At 34.9% G+C, this 14,724-nt stretch overlaps 1 protein-coding gene across 12 annotated transcripts in view; it reads left to right on the forward strand.

Moving 5' to 3' along the window:
* The window catches only part of WDPCP (WD repeat containing planar cell polarity effector), a 730,102-nt gene that overhangs the window by 384,482 nt on the left and 330,896 nt on the right, over positions 1-14,724 (forward strand). For 10 of the 12 annotated variants that reach the window (XM_055107901.1, XM_003830886.6, XM_034953245.3 and 7 more), the window contains 2 exons: positions 9,150-9,264; positions 11,465-11,598. In XM_055107901.1, coding sequence (XP_054963876.1) covers positions 9,150-9,264; positions 11,465-11,598 — 249 coding nt within the window. The remainder of the gene's footprint in view (positions 1-9,149; positions 9,265-11,464; positions 11,599-14,724) is intronic. The other 2 variants (XM_034953251.3, XM_034953250.3) reach the window with 1 other exon arrangement.

Raw genomic sequence — 14,724 nt, forward strand, 5'->3', positions numbered from 1 at the left:
ACCATTTTTTTTTGTGGTGAGTACATTTGAAATCTGATACTTTAGCAATTTTGAAATATACAACACATTATTATTAACTTTAGCCACTGTGTTGTACTATAGATCTCTAAAATGTATTTCTCCTGTCTAACAAAAACTTTGTACCTTTTGACCAGTATCTCCCCATTTCCCCTACCCCTAGCATGGTAACTACCATCATACTCTCTAGTGCTATGAGTTTTACTTTTTTAGATTCCACATATAAGTGAGATCATGCAGTATTTGTCTTTCTGTGCCTAGCTTATTTCCCTTAGCATAATGTCCCACAGATTAATCCATGTTGTCACAAATGACAGAATTTCCCTTTTTAAAGGCTGAATAGTATTCCATTGAGGATATATACCACATTTACTTTCAGTGATCGTTTTTATTCTCAAAGATTTTGGGGTTTCATATTTCTAACTAAACAAAACATAATGGTAACAATTTAACAGTACTCACTCTAAGAGATTTCTGCTGTGCTTAAACTCACCATAATACTCTATGCTGATAAATGAGGAAGCATATCTCATTGCATATTAAGGGGGTGTGTGTGTGTGTGTGTGTTGATGTATTTTTAATTAACTCAGGTAGCATGGTTGTAAGTCTTTGAGAGGGGCCTATTATATGAAAAGTTGCCAAGCTTACTTTCTTGAAACATTATTCAAAGATTATTATTTCATGGACTCTGCTTTGAGAAATGGTCTTTTTTCATTTATTCTTTTTTAATTTATGCCACATTAGTATGGATTATGGAGGAGAACTGGAGGTTGTAAAGGGCAACCGTTGAGTGTGGTCCTAGTAAAAGAGAATGGACAAGGAGGTATATTAAAAGTGGTAGATCTGAGCTAAATGGAACAAAGAGTATCAGCAGAATTTACTGATGAATTTGAAGTTTGTTAGCTAAAGGTAAGAGATTAAAAAGGGCGATCTCATACCAAATGAACTGAAAAGAGATTTAGTGGAGATCTTTATTCCCTCTTTTAATGTTTTTAAATTTAAAATAATAAAATGATTTCTGGTAATCATCAAATGGCATAGTATACAAATAGATACATAGTAAAAACTATATGCCTACCCGAAACTCATTCCCTTCTCCAGTAGTAACTGTGTTCAGCAATTTGGCTTATATCTTTTTTCAAACACTCATCTGTGTATGTGTATGTATACACACATTTAAAAATAATGGAATCACTCTATACATATTTTTCCCTAACTTTCTTTACGTAACAATATATGACCATCTGTCAATGATCTATATCTACCTCCCTATTTTTACTAGATACATAGTAATCCATAATTTGTATATACCATACTTTACAATTATTAATGGCAATCTTTTTAGTAAATATGGAAATTGGACATAGATGAGTAATCAAGGCAATGTAATAAGAACAAAATGGTCTTAAAATTTTTTAATAAGTTAAATAGCAGAGACGAGGACTCATTTCAGTTTCTTATTTGATCCTTTTAGTGAGGAACAACTCTTAGTGCATTTTCAGTATTCCGACTTTTGAGAAACACATTTCTAGCATCTCTTTAAAACCATAAAATAAGAAGTATATTTGTGGCCAGATATTTTAAGCGTTCCCTTTTTTTGAAAATTTTTATAGAAAAATACTGAATAACACACAAAAGTTTTAAAAAATCATCCCTAATATCAATTTTTAAAAATTTTATAAGGCAAGAAGTTGAAGTTTGTGCCCTCTGGGTTCCAATTTTATCTCTGTGAGATGCCTGCTGTCAACAGCTTTGGTTTTATTTTTTCTGGTATTTTCTTGTGTTTCTACAATTTCTTTATGCGTATATGTACCCATACTACTCTTGTTTTTTTCCTAGTAAAACAGAATGATGCTACTTGTGTAGGTCTGTAACTTTTAAAAATGCCTCCCCCCACCTTCAACAAGGTATCATGCAGTTGGGAAAAAATTTCTGATTAATTAAATTTATTTATCTTTTATGTTATCTCCATTTATTTTCTTGTACTAACAACATTAACAATAGCCAAATTCAGATGTGACTGATTTATTAACTGGAATGGCAATTTATTAATTTACTATGTGAGATATATTTGGCATCATAGACATTGCTCATTTCCTTGGGGCATTACCTCACGGATAAGTTATTCAAGAGACTGAAGTATAGATAAGAAGGCTGATTGGTGAGCAGAGAATGAGAACAAAGGCAAGAGGGTGTTCTAACAAGATATTTCTTTCAAGCTAAGGTAGCTCGATTACTTGCTATGGGGCACTTTCAATCTTGAAAAGTAGCATTAGTCATCAAAGTGATAGCCCTGAACATGGTTAGAGACACACAGGGTGGGTTTCCTGTGGACTGCTGATCTGGACTGTGCACTGCCCACCACTCCATTTGAGATATCTGACCAGGCTGTCATACATGAGAGAGGATAGCTTATCACATTACGCTTTCTTTATGTGAGAAAAGGATTGATTAAAATTTGGGAAGTTTCCAAATCTGCCTAATGAAGACATGGAAAACATCTTTGCTTCCACAGCAACTCATTTAAAAGCACTCTTTTAAAGAGAGGCTCTGTGAAGATGGCTAATATATAAAGGTGGTGACAGCTGCAGTGTCTCTAGACGTTGCCAGATGTCATGTCTCCTGGTGGCCAAAATCATCCCCAGTTGAGAACACATGCACAGTTCCCAATAGGGTTTACCTCCTATGAGAATGTAATGCTGCAGCTGATCTGACGGGGTAGAGCTCAGGCGGTAATGCTTGCCCACTCACTGCTTACTTCCTGCTGTGTGGCCCGGTTGCTAACAGGCCACAGATGGGTACTGGTTAGTGGCTTGGGCATTGGGGACCCCTGGTTTAGAGGGAGACTGGTTTGAGTGAAGAAAAGAGCTGGAGAGAGAAAAATCAGATGGGATATTGCATGGAAGTCAACTGAGAAGTGAGAGTTAAGGATATTAGTTCCTAAATAGTGGTGAAGGAGTATATAGGATTTGTCATTAATAGACCTGTCTTGGTCTCCACTTTCCCACTAATTATGAGACCTTTGATTAATTGCTTTACCTTTCTGATTGGGAATTAGTATGAGCATGAGATTAACCTTATTACTATTGTTTTTAAAACTTGCATACTTATTTTGTATCAGTTATACTGTCATTTTACATGCATTATGTTGCATATAAAAGTCTTCTGTAAATTATAAAATAATATACAAAAAAAGTGTTATCTGATTTGCCTTTCTCTTTACTTCTCACCACTGCTTTTAACTCTTTAGATCTTTAAAACTACTGACAAATACAAAATCTACTTTCGGACCTTGTTTTATTTTGAGATGCCTCCCTTTACCACCTTGCCTGCTCTTTTTTATTTTCTGAGCTACCAGAAGCCTCCCTCCAACCCCTTGCAATGGAATAGAACACTGTCTTGGTGCTCTTTTTCTTTTTTGTCCTACCAAATTTGACCATGTTTCTATGGTCAAATACTTTCTAGGAATGATCACTTTTCTTTTATGGAAATATAGTTAGCAGGATTTTAAAGTTAAATTAGGGATTGAAATATGGCATCATTTGTTTTATAATGAGAATAAGTGAGAAAATGAGGTTTATTAAATTGAAATAGACTTTGCAGGCAGATTTCTAGGTACATTGTATTCCATATATTGAATAACACCGTACAAATCTTTGGGAAATCCCACTGGGAGACCCCAGTGAGGAACCTCACTTCTCTATCCAGAAAAATACTTGTTTATTTCTTGTTCTTTTGTTTTTTCTCATTAAGTCAGTTCTCTGTAGTAAATCAACTAATTTTTTAAAAATTCTTAACTATATTTACTTTTGTTTCCTGACATGTAGGAGGCACTTACGTGTTTTTTTTTTAACCTACTGAATGAACAAAACTCAGATGTTATTTATGTTTTGTTTCAATTAATGATGTCATCTGATATAATTTTCTCATTTCCCTCAAAGTACCATTTCACTTCCAATTTAATCCTCAGTCTAAGTACTGTAGACTTTAGGGTTAAGAGAAGCCAATTTGAAGAGCCATCTGGGGATTGTGAGAATCATTTCTGAGTTTCTTAAAGAGAAAGCTTACCTTCCCAGTATGAGCTTATTTGAAGAAAATGAAAAGGAGCAAATGAGAAAGGCAACATAAAGAGATATGGTCAGAGCAGGAATAATAAGGAAGGTACTTTTTGTCTGGCGGGGTGTCAAAGAAAAAGAAGAGTTTCGGTTTCTATTTGCCTCAGTTATCTCCTGCACAACATTTAAACAACATTCAAATTGGGACAGTGTTGGGAGATACCACTGGCCTTCTCGTTGGTTCATCCTGCGGGTCTTTTCAGTTCAGATCTGCTTCAGAGATGCCTCCCTTTACCACCTTGCCTGCTCTTTTTTATTTTCTGAGCCACCAGAATCCTCCCTCCAACCCCTTGCAATGGAATAGGACACTGTCTTGGTGCTCTTTTTCCTTTTTGTCCTACCAAATCTTACATAGACCCTTTCCATTTTGGAGGTCTTAAGGACTAACCACTTTGGGGAAACAGGCAGAGGTGAGAATAGCACTTTCCTGTCTGGGCTGGAATATTCTTTCCTTGACTATATTTTTCTAACTCTAGTTATCTCCTTTACAATATCCAGGAGTATTTTTGGCACCAGTATTTGGCAACTCTATGCTTCCCCATAGGCTGTTTTATAAAAATGCATTAATTAGCTTATTAATTGATTTATACCTTCTTATTCCAAAATCTGGTGTCAGGGATGCCTCTAGTCCATAGGACATTTGGAAATATGAAATGGTGGACATACTTGATCTTTCAAGTGTCCAAACTCAGGTTCAATAAGAGGGCTAAACTGATCTTTTGGGTCAGAATGTCCCAGAGCTCAGACCTTAGATCTCTTTCTGTCTTTCCACTCATTTTTTAAAGGAGAGCATGTCCAGTACCATGGCTTTAAATACTACCTTTGTATTGTTGATGACTCCCAGATATACCTCTGTAGTCCCCCATGAAGTTCAGACACATTTCTGATTATGTACTAGATCTCTCCACTGGTATGTCCATAAATACTTTAAACTTAACGTGTCAGAATCAAACTCTTGATTCTCCATGGTCTAAATTTGCTTTTCTTCTAGCATTCCCAATCACAGTAAACTGTTGCTCAGGCCAAAAATCTTTGAGTCTTTCTCTCATGTGCCACATTCAATTTTTCAGCAAGTGCTAGTAGATACTTTTTAAAATATATCTCAAGTCTGCCCACTTATCATTTCCTTCAGCATTACCATTCTAGTCCCAAGCCATCATCTCTCACCTCAACCACTGCAATAGGCTTGTGATGGTCTCCTTGCTTCACTCTTGCCCTGATCCCCCACTTTAAAACATAAATTATATTATAGTTCTGTGCTGCTTAAAACTCAGTAACTTCTCATCAACAAGGTCTAACCTAACCTGGTCCTTGACTGCCTCTCTGACTTCGTCCTCTATGAATATCCCTTTCACTTACTCCCCTCCAGCCACACTGGCCTAGCTTTCTTCAATCAGCCTAGGCACATTGCCACCTCAGAGTTTTTGCATTAGCTCTTCTCTCTGCCTCGAACTCCTTTTCTCCAGATATTTATGTGGCTTGTTCTTTTACTTCATTTGAGTCTATATTCAAATGTTATTTCCTCAGAGAGGCTTATTTCTTTATTAGCCATCTTGCTTAAAGTAGCACCCTCCTAAATTTGCTCAATAGTTCTTATTGCTATTGTACATTATATTAAAACTATTTGTTTTATTATCTGTGTCCACACTTGAATGCAGGCTCCATGAGGCCAGGGAGGGCAAGGGCATTGTCTGTTTTGTTCATTGCTGTATTCTCAGCACTTGGAACAGTGCCTGGCTCATATGATATACTAAATATATATATTTTGGGGTAAATGAGTGAATTTATGAAAAAGTGGCTGTACCTATTCTTTGAGAAGGATTCTGAAGGAATGTCCAACCTCACTTGGCAGGATCCATAGTCTCCAAATCACTGCTCCTGCCTCCATGCATAGATCAGTTATCTAACCAGTGTATGCATGCTTTTGGCTCCATGACACTCACCCCTCTGAATCTTTTCCGGCATAAGTTCCCTCATTTACTTACTCTCACAGGCTGTACTTTCCTTCTTCATCTCATAAAAGTGGGTTTTTAAAAGAATTTTATAACAAACGCTCATACATAGAAAAAGCAGTTTTTGTTAGGATATGAGAGTTATTTCATGAGAGCAGTGGTGAGAACAGAAAACAAGGTAAAAGAAATTAGACACTTGGGAAAATTAAATTCCAGAGTTCTGAAGGAACTTGCAAATATTTTGGAGATAATATCCTTGTGAAATCATAGCCAATGGGAGAGGCAACAAAAGATTGCATTTTTTACTAATTGTAACTCACCTGAGTGTCACATATCTAACATTGAGTCCAACCTGGGTTACAAGGTTTTTAAAAAGACAAATGTGCTCAGAGTTGGTTAACAACGTAGTGAGGATATTTGTTATTTGATATAGGATTCAAAGGGGTGAGCGTCATGGAGGCAAGAGCATGCATACATTGGTTAGATAACTAATCTATGCCTGCAGGCAGGAGCAGTGATTTGGAGACTATGGACAGCATCCTACAATTAATGGTTGAATAATAATAATAATTGCAAACACTGTGTGCCAGGCATTATTCTAAATGTTTTTTGTAAAAAGTTATTTAATCCTCATCCTATGAAGTTGATACTATCATGTTTATTTTCAGGTGAGGAAATGAAGGGACAGAGAGGTTAAATTACACTGTCAGTGTCACACAGCTAGTAACAAGTAGCCAATATTGAATTTATTCTGATTTCAGAGTCTGTGCTCTTAACCACTGTGTTATTATCCTTGAATATTTGAGGTGGGTGCTACCGAAGAATAATTGGGGTGACTGTTGAAGTTGTAGGGAGTCAGTTGTATCCTCAGCCTCAATCTCAAGAGTCACCACCTCCTTATCAGTCAGACTCTGAGTCTACCCAGTATGTACTTCTATAATAGGTCTGGTAAACTGGTAACAGCACTTCATTAGTTATTTGCTTTGATCTCGACCTCTTTCTATTAACCTACTTTATTTAACCTACTTTAAGAATTATATTTGATTTCTTTTTGAGTCCTTAAATTTAATTTAGTGCTTGGCATATAATGAATATTCAGTTTTTGGTGAATTAAAAAAATGAATGAAGGATCTTTAAATTGATTACAACTGACCCATGGTAGAATAGTTTTCCTGTGAAGCAGTGAGCTCCTGATCACTGGCAATATTCAAGCATGGGCTAGATGCTTGAAGGGATGCTGCAGAAGGAACATCCATGTCATATGAAAATGGAAAATTAGACCAAGTTTTTTTTTTTTTGTAACTGCAAATTATCTGGTGTTCCATTGAGTTAGTTGTGATTCTTTCTCCAAACATTTATTGAGCACCTACTGTATTCCTGGCACTACAAAGATAAATGTGGCCAAGCCAACATCCATAAGGAGCTGGTAGTCAATGAGTAATTAGGAAAAGAAGTGCTTAAGAGTATAGGTGTAAAGCTTTAGTAGATAAAAATAAATAGAAAAGGGTAGATTTTAGAGATGTTTTGAATAAAGGAGGAAGGGGAGAAGTAGATATAAAAGATGTCCCTAAAATTGCCCGTCTGAGAAGGAATTTGGGGAGTTAAGACCACCTGCTGTGTTGCTATGGGGGGATTCTTCAAAAGGGAAATATCACCATTTGCCATTAAGGTATGTGGTAGGGCTGGGTGTAATTCAGTAGAGATTAATTTGTGAAGCATTTTAAATTTCTTGAAACAAATGTGCCTTCTCTTAGTAGTCTCCAAAACCCATAAAAATGATTAAGTACCCTCCCCCCAACTCTCTGCCCCTGTAGAGGTATTAACGCAAAGTGGAATAATCTGTTAACTCAAATAAAGGTAAGCTTTCTGGTGACTAGGACAAGAGTTCTAACAGTAAATGCAAAGCAACTCTTCAGTTTCTTTTCTGAATCATGTGCCTGGAATCTGTTAGGCAGTGAGGAATGGTGGTCTGTCTTTATATTACCCTGGTCCCTCATGCTGCTTATCTTTCACACATGTCCAAATATGTCTCAACACAGAATCATCCTCCCTAGCTGGGACATGATGCCTAGGTGGGTGGGGGATTCCCCTGTTTTGTTTAAAATCAAAGTTGTCTTTGAATTTGGCTAGCATGTTTGTGATTAGTTTACTGACAATTGGTTTTTTTTCTTCTTATACCATATGTTATTCCATGATTCATCAGCTTTGAGTCTGTTGCCTTGAAGGTGAAACAATTTCTTCCAATGTTGATATTTCATAATCTCATAGATAACAAGCATACGCATATGCATAGTCCTTTCAGAAGTTTTAAACATTTGGAGATGAATGAATTATGCTGCCACAAATGGAAAGGAGCAGTATAAAATTATAATGGTGATATCCAATCATCTTTTGTTGAGTGGTTTTGTGAACACTGATATTGATAAAGCCTGGATGCTCTACTATATTCCTTTATTTCTCCTTGTGAAATTGTTTCTGATATGTGTTGTTTATGATTTTAAAAATTTAACATTTTACTTAATTGCCTTGATTTACATGTATTTTAAAATTTTAGACTGACAAGATCTTTATTTTTAGAAGTAAATAGTGTTTAACTTCCAAATAAATGCATAACATTAGCTGTTTATATTGTAATAGTGGCATCTCTTCTATATTTAATGTGTAGCAATGACTATTCAAACCTCAAGAAATGTTTTAGTTTATAATAGTAATTTTTCAAAATAATAGAATACATTACATTTTCTGAATCCAAAACAAAGCAGTTATGTCTGCATATGTGCTTTCTAAGTATTTAGAAGATTAGATTTCTAATAAACATGGCCTAAATTAGGTTTCTGCATGTAGCTTTAATCAATGCATTTATTGTGTTGCATGCTTTAGCCACCTTTCTCTTTTTACTCACAATGTCAGTAATTGTTTTTCAGTGAAGAAAATCTTTATAATTTTGTAGTGTAGATGCATGTGTAAAATATCTGTATAAGTTGTATATTTGGAGAGAGGTTTTTTAAAGATTCTAAATCACAGCATGTCTTCCTCCCTCTCTCCCCCACTTACCTGGTTTTAGCTCCTTTTTGGTTCAGGTGTGCTGGTGTCTCTAAGCCTTTCTGGGCCGCAGCTGGAGAAAGTGGTGATTGACAGAAGCCTGGTGGGGAAGCTCATCTCAGACACCATCAGTGATGGTAATTACCCCCATGTGCAAATCAATTGCCTACATTAACAGTAGGGCAGGAGAAATAGTGTGTCAACAGGTAGACTAATTATTACCACTGGGGACTTGCAAACACAACAAGTAATTGCTTGTAATAGCGTACTTACACCCCCTGGGACCAATACAAGTTTCGACTAATATTTAATATCAAAGTTTTTTTCTTCTTGTCAACTGTTAAGCTTATATTCTGAGTTGTTTTTTACTTTTTCCTTAAAAGAAGTGAATATTTTTTCAAAATAGGGTTTTGTTTTCATTCTTTCAAAATTATTTCTCTATAACTGGCACTTCAAATATATATTTCATTTCCAAATGAATTTTGAATAAATAACACAAATATATCAACACAACCACCAGTACACAATTGATGCTTTGGCTCTCATAGGAAGATTCTTTGTTACTAAAGTCTTAGAGAGATTTTGGGCTATATTTTCTAAATAGTAAAGACCAATGCCTAATATATTGGACAATCAGGTCCTATTAAGTGACATCTCAATCAGTCTGTAATTGGTACAAAGCACATAAGAAAAAGATATTAAGCCAGTTATTGAATAGGAAGGATACTGACATTTATTGAACCAAAAGGCTCTATATGCTGGGTTCCTAACCTACCTATTTAATACAAGAAAACAATTGTATAAGGTATAGTTATTTCCATTTTTACACATAAGGAAACGAAGCTGAGCTACTAAGGAACATGTCCAGAGTCATATAGCTAGAAAGTGACTGAGCTAAGATTTGAATACAGGTTCGGGCTGTGAAGCCCATTTTCCTTTCACTATGCTGTTCTGACTCCTGAATTTTTAAAGATTATATTCTTTTATTCAAGGTAAAAAGGTTGAGAAACATTGTATTATCATGAAAGATTGAAAATGGTATCTTAAATTTAGTAATCAAAGGAAATATGTCCTAGTGGAAAGGACAGAGGTGAGAATAAAGAAATCTTCCGTCTGCTGTGTTCTCTCACTTGCTACCTCTGAATAAATCAGACACAGTCACATCATCTTGAAGAAAAGAACTCTGCAGGATGGCCATAATTAGCAACATTACTGATAGTAATAAGCTGGGGGTAGGATTGTAAGCATGCCATTTCCCCTTCCTTACAGGAGTAAGGTGCTGAGGAAGCTTCCCTGTAGAAGAGGTTCCATTTTCATATGTCTAATAATTGACCCCTTCATTGGTACTGCAAATAAAATACTGGCTGTGATGATTTTGTTATATTGATGCTCCTCAATGAGAATTAAAAGGAAACTTTCAGCACAATTCGTGTCTCTGAGTTATCCTTTTTCATGTATTTCTTTTATTTGTACCCAAAAGAATACACTTTCATGGGAACATGGTAACAATGTGATTTCTTGGCAGTTCTCCAGATTCTCTTGTAATTGTGTAGATCCACTGTTGGTCACTGTTTGTATGGTCAGGGGTGTGAAAGTAAAGGAAAATGTATAAAACATTTAATAATTTCTTTATGCTAGGAACAATGCAAAACATTTCTCAAATTCCTGTAACATGTTTTTATCAATAATTTTATGTAACATTAATAGCCCTTTATATAATCCACAAATATTAGTTATTTACCTACTTGTGTGCTTTGGTGACAAAGCTGTAGAAATATTGTGCTAATTTTCATTATTAGATATTAATTTATGTAATGTACATATTGGTCATAATATGCTTTATTTCATCCAGCTTGTATACCCCTAAAAGAAGATTCACTGATGAAAATTTTTTAAATAAATAGACTGGTAGAGAACACTGATCAGTATCCCCTAATAAATCCACTTTATCCTCAGATGGTTTCTATCATATAAACATAGGATTAAACTCTTAGCACAAATAAAATGGAATGTTTTCATCTCTACATTCAGGTGTGAAATAATTTTCTTAAAATACCTTTATAGCCCTGTTTCTAAATACATCTCATCCATTGGTGGTCCCCAAATATCAGTGTATATTGAAATAGTCACAGGAAAAAAACATCACATATGATTAGATTGACAATTATTGTTTATTCCTAATATCTTTAATATTTTTATAAAATGCTATAATGATATTCAAGAGACTAGTGATTTCAGTTAATATGTATGTTTGAAAATAGCTTTTTGTAACATATCAGTGGAAAAATCTATTCATTATTTTATTCTAACTTGGTATTATCTAATTATGTTTTTTAGCTCTTCTCACAGACAGTTTTATCATCTTATCATTTTTGGCACAAAACAAACTATGTTTTATTCAGTTTACCAAGAAGATGGATTCTTCTGATGTAAACAAAAGACTGGAAAAACTCTCAGCCTTGGATTATAAGGTAGAGATTTTGATTTATATAGTCATATTATTAATTATTAAGGTATGTGAGAGTATCACATAAGTTGGTATTCTGCTCATTATTCTTCAACATTTCTGGATTTCAGAAAAACTGGAAATATTACAGGATTAAGCTTAATTAACTGTAAACAGTGGCCATCCTAAGTTTTCTTTTATACTCTCACTATGGGGGGTTGTCTAACAATGGCACGTTTGGAGCAATTTATATAGTATTTATAGACGTCAAAGACAGATAATAGAGGCAAGTTACACTTTTGAAAATGGTTTTCGTGCTAGTGGTAGTATATATACCATTCTCATTTTCCCCTAAGACCCCATATCATCTTTCTAGGGTAGGATAGCTTTCTAGGGTAGGATACTTTCCACTTCACAAGAAAAGAAAGAAAGATGAAGGCACTTTGAAAGGTTAATAGAAAAGTGTAATAAACAAGGAGGGGGAAGAACCCTCCCCCTCCAGCTATAACTGGACAAAATGCAAAAAGAAATCTTCATGTGTTAGTATCTCACCCTTCACTAATTCCGGGTAATTTGTTTCCTTCCTGTATCAGGAGCTTTACATCTATTAAGGCAGAATTTTTATTTTAAGTGATGTGTTTAATTTGAGTTTTGCCACATTACATTTTAACTGCTGGGAAGGCATATTCTCTGCTAGGATGAGTAATACATTTTCCAGGCTGTTTCAGTTCAAGGCCTCTTTTCAACAGTGACTTGTGTTTGCAAGATTGATCCAACCTCTATGATGTGGATTTGAGACAGTTCACTGTTCACTGGGAACAGAGCTGATATACAGCTTCCTTAAAAAAGATGCACACTTATGCCATACCTAGAGCATCTGTAGCAAGAGCAAAGAGTTTGGGAAGCTAGCTCTGTAGCTTGAAATGTGTGTGTGTTTTTGGCAAAGTAGTATTTAACCTAACCTTTTGCCCTTTGGGATTATTACTTATGAATGAGGTGGTGGTAGCATGGGAGGACTTAGTTTTATTTAGTAGAAACATTTATTCTTAAAAAAAGATTTTTAATGTGGAATAAAATAAATGAGTTTTTCATTGTGGTGATAAACTACCATCTAGTTTCGTTTGCCAGCTTTGTGAAACTTCTATAAAACCTTAATATAGATTTTTTTAAAACTGGAAATTAGTGCTACTTATTATATTTGGTTAGCCAAAACAAAAATGGTATTAGCATTCTTAAAGGGATGTTAGTTCTAGAATGGCTAACTTCAGATTTACTTGAAATACTGTTTATTTACTAAAATTGATCGGTCTTTAAAATGCACCAGTGTGCATTAACTCAAACCATTTAAAGTAGGTATATATAAAATTCTGGATGACTAGTTTCTTTATCTTAGGTGTGATAGCTTGATAAAATCTTCTCAACTGAAGAGTAGTAGCTACCTGAGAACAGAGAGAAACTGTCAAGATGTCATCTTTTCTTATGAAAAGATGAGGAAAAGACATCTAGTGTTTGGGTCCTTAAACCTTAAGTAAGGGAATTACTTACTTGCTTATTCGAATATGCCTTTGGATTTAGGAAAATAGGAACATTGGCACTCCATGTCATTCCTATACATTAGAGAAGTAATCTGTTCCCCTTTGGAAAGCTCATTAATTTCATTTCCTGGTTTAATATTTAAAATGTATATTTTTAATACTTAGTCAAATCTGCTATTTGTCCATTGGAAGGATATTTTAAGAAATTTGTTTATTTTACATTCCCTCTTGGTCATCATGACAGAATACTGATAATATTAAACTCATAGGAAACATGAAATTTCCTAACATTTCATAACGTAAGTGATTTGCATTATGTGACAACTGAAAATGTCAGTCACTCATTGTGACTCAATTTCCTCATCTAGAAATTCATAGGTAACACACTTATGCAGCAAATCAGACATCAAAATAATGTATGTGTATTTTTAAGTACTTAGCAATTTCATCGTGGTATTTCTCTCAAATAAGAAGACTTAATGATATTGAGAGCTTAAATATAAGAAATTACACTTAATAGCATAAAGTACATCTGTGTTGTCTGTCATTGCCCATTTGGATTTTAAAACAAGGAAGTGGTATAGAGTATTGTACTTTTGCTTTTCTTTACAGCTGTACCATAGTTTAATTCTTTCAGATTGACATAATTTTGGCAAAGAAAATTGCAGAGTAAACATCCTTAAACTATTGACCTTTAACAAGTTTTCCTGTCTACATCTGAAAAAAATCCAATTCAATTTATTTAACAGTGAAGGGACACTGTGAGGAGTTAAATGTTTACCATGAGAGAACAACACTGGTAATTACTTTGATTTCAGTTCCTTTTGATGTGCATTCAGAGGATGAAGAGGTCAATAATATTATGGCCATGCAAATAGAAAAGGGTTCCTTTTGACCATATTGAAAAAAAATAGCAGAGGATTATTAAAGCATTAACCTTGGTTTTAATGGCCTTGGTTGAGTGGTGAGATCACAATTTGGATGAGCCTGATTATTTACTAAATACAATACATAAATGCAACGGGTTCTTAACACCCGTTGCACTCTGGCATTATCGCATTACTGCCATCCTTTGTTGCCTTGCAGACAGGAATATGAAAGCAATCTGTCATGTAGTGAGACTGGCTCCAGAAGCATTTCTCTGATAAGAAGACCCCCTGCCCTTTGCTAGTGTCTGGTCCAGTAGGCTTAGCCATGCGCTTAATCCCCAGAAAGTGGTTCGATTATTGCTGACCAGCAATGGCAAGATAGTTTTTTTTTTTCTTCCAAGCTATCAACCTTCCATTAATTCCTTAAGCAGAAATACGGTGCAATCTATATTTCCTTGGCATGTGTCACACAGATGGTGCCGTGCTTATGTTTTCAAATAACCATGTTCCAAAATAACATAGTTTGAATAATAAATTCTACAAATCCTGCCTAAGAAAGAGAAGCATAATTCTCAGAAGCTGCATAAACTTTTATGCATGATGCTGTGGCTTATCCCTTTTATGCAGAATATATGTGTATACGTCGCATATATTCTTTAAAGAGATATTTGCCTCAAGTTGTTTTTCCTTTTTTTGTTGTCAGTCATTGTTAACACGTTATGTCTTAAACAGTAGTGAGACTCTCTT

The sequence above is a fragment of the Pan paniscus genome, chromosome 12 (genome assembly GCF_029289425.2).
Source record: "Pan paniscus chromosome 12, NHGRI_mPanPan1-v2.0_pri, whole genome shotgun sequence".
NCBI lineage: Eukaryota > Metazoa > Chordata > Mammalia > Primates > Hominidae > Pan > Pan paniscus.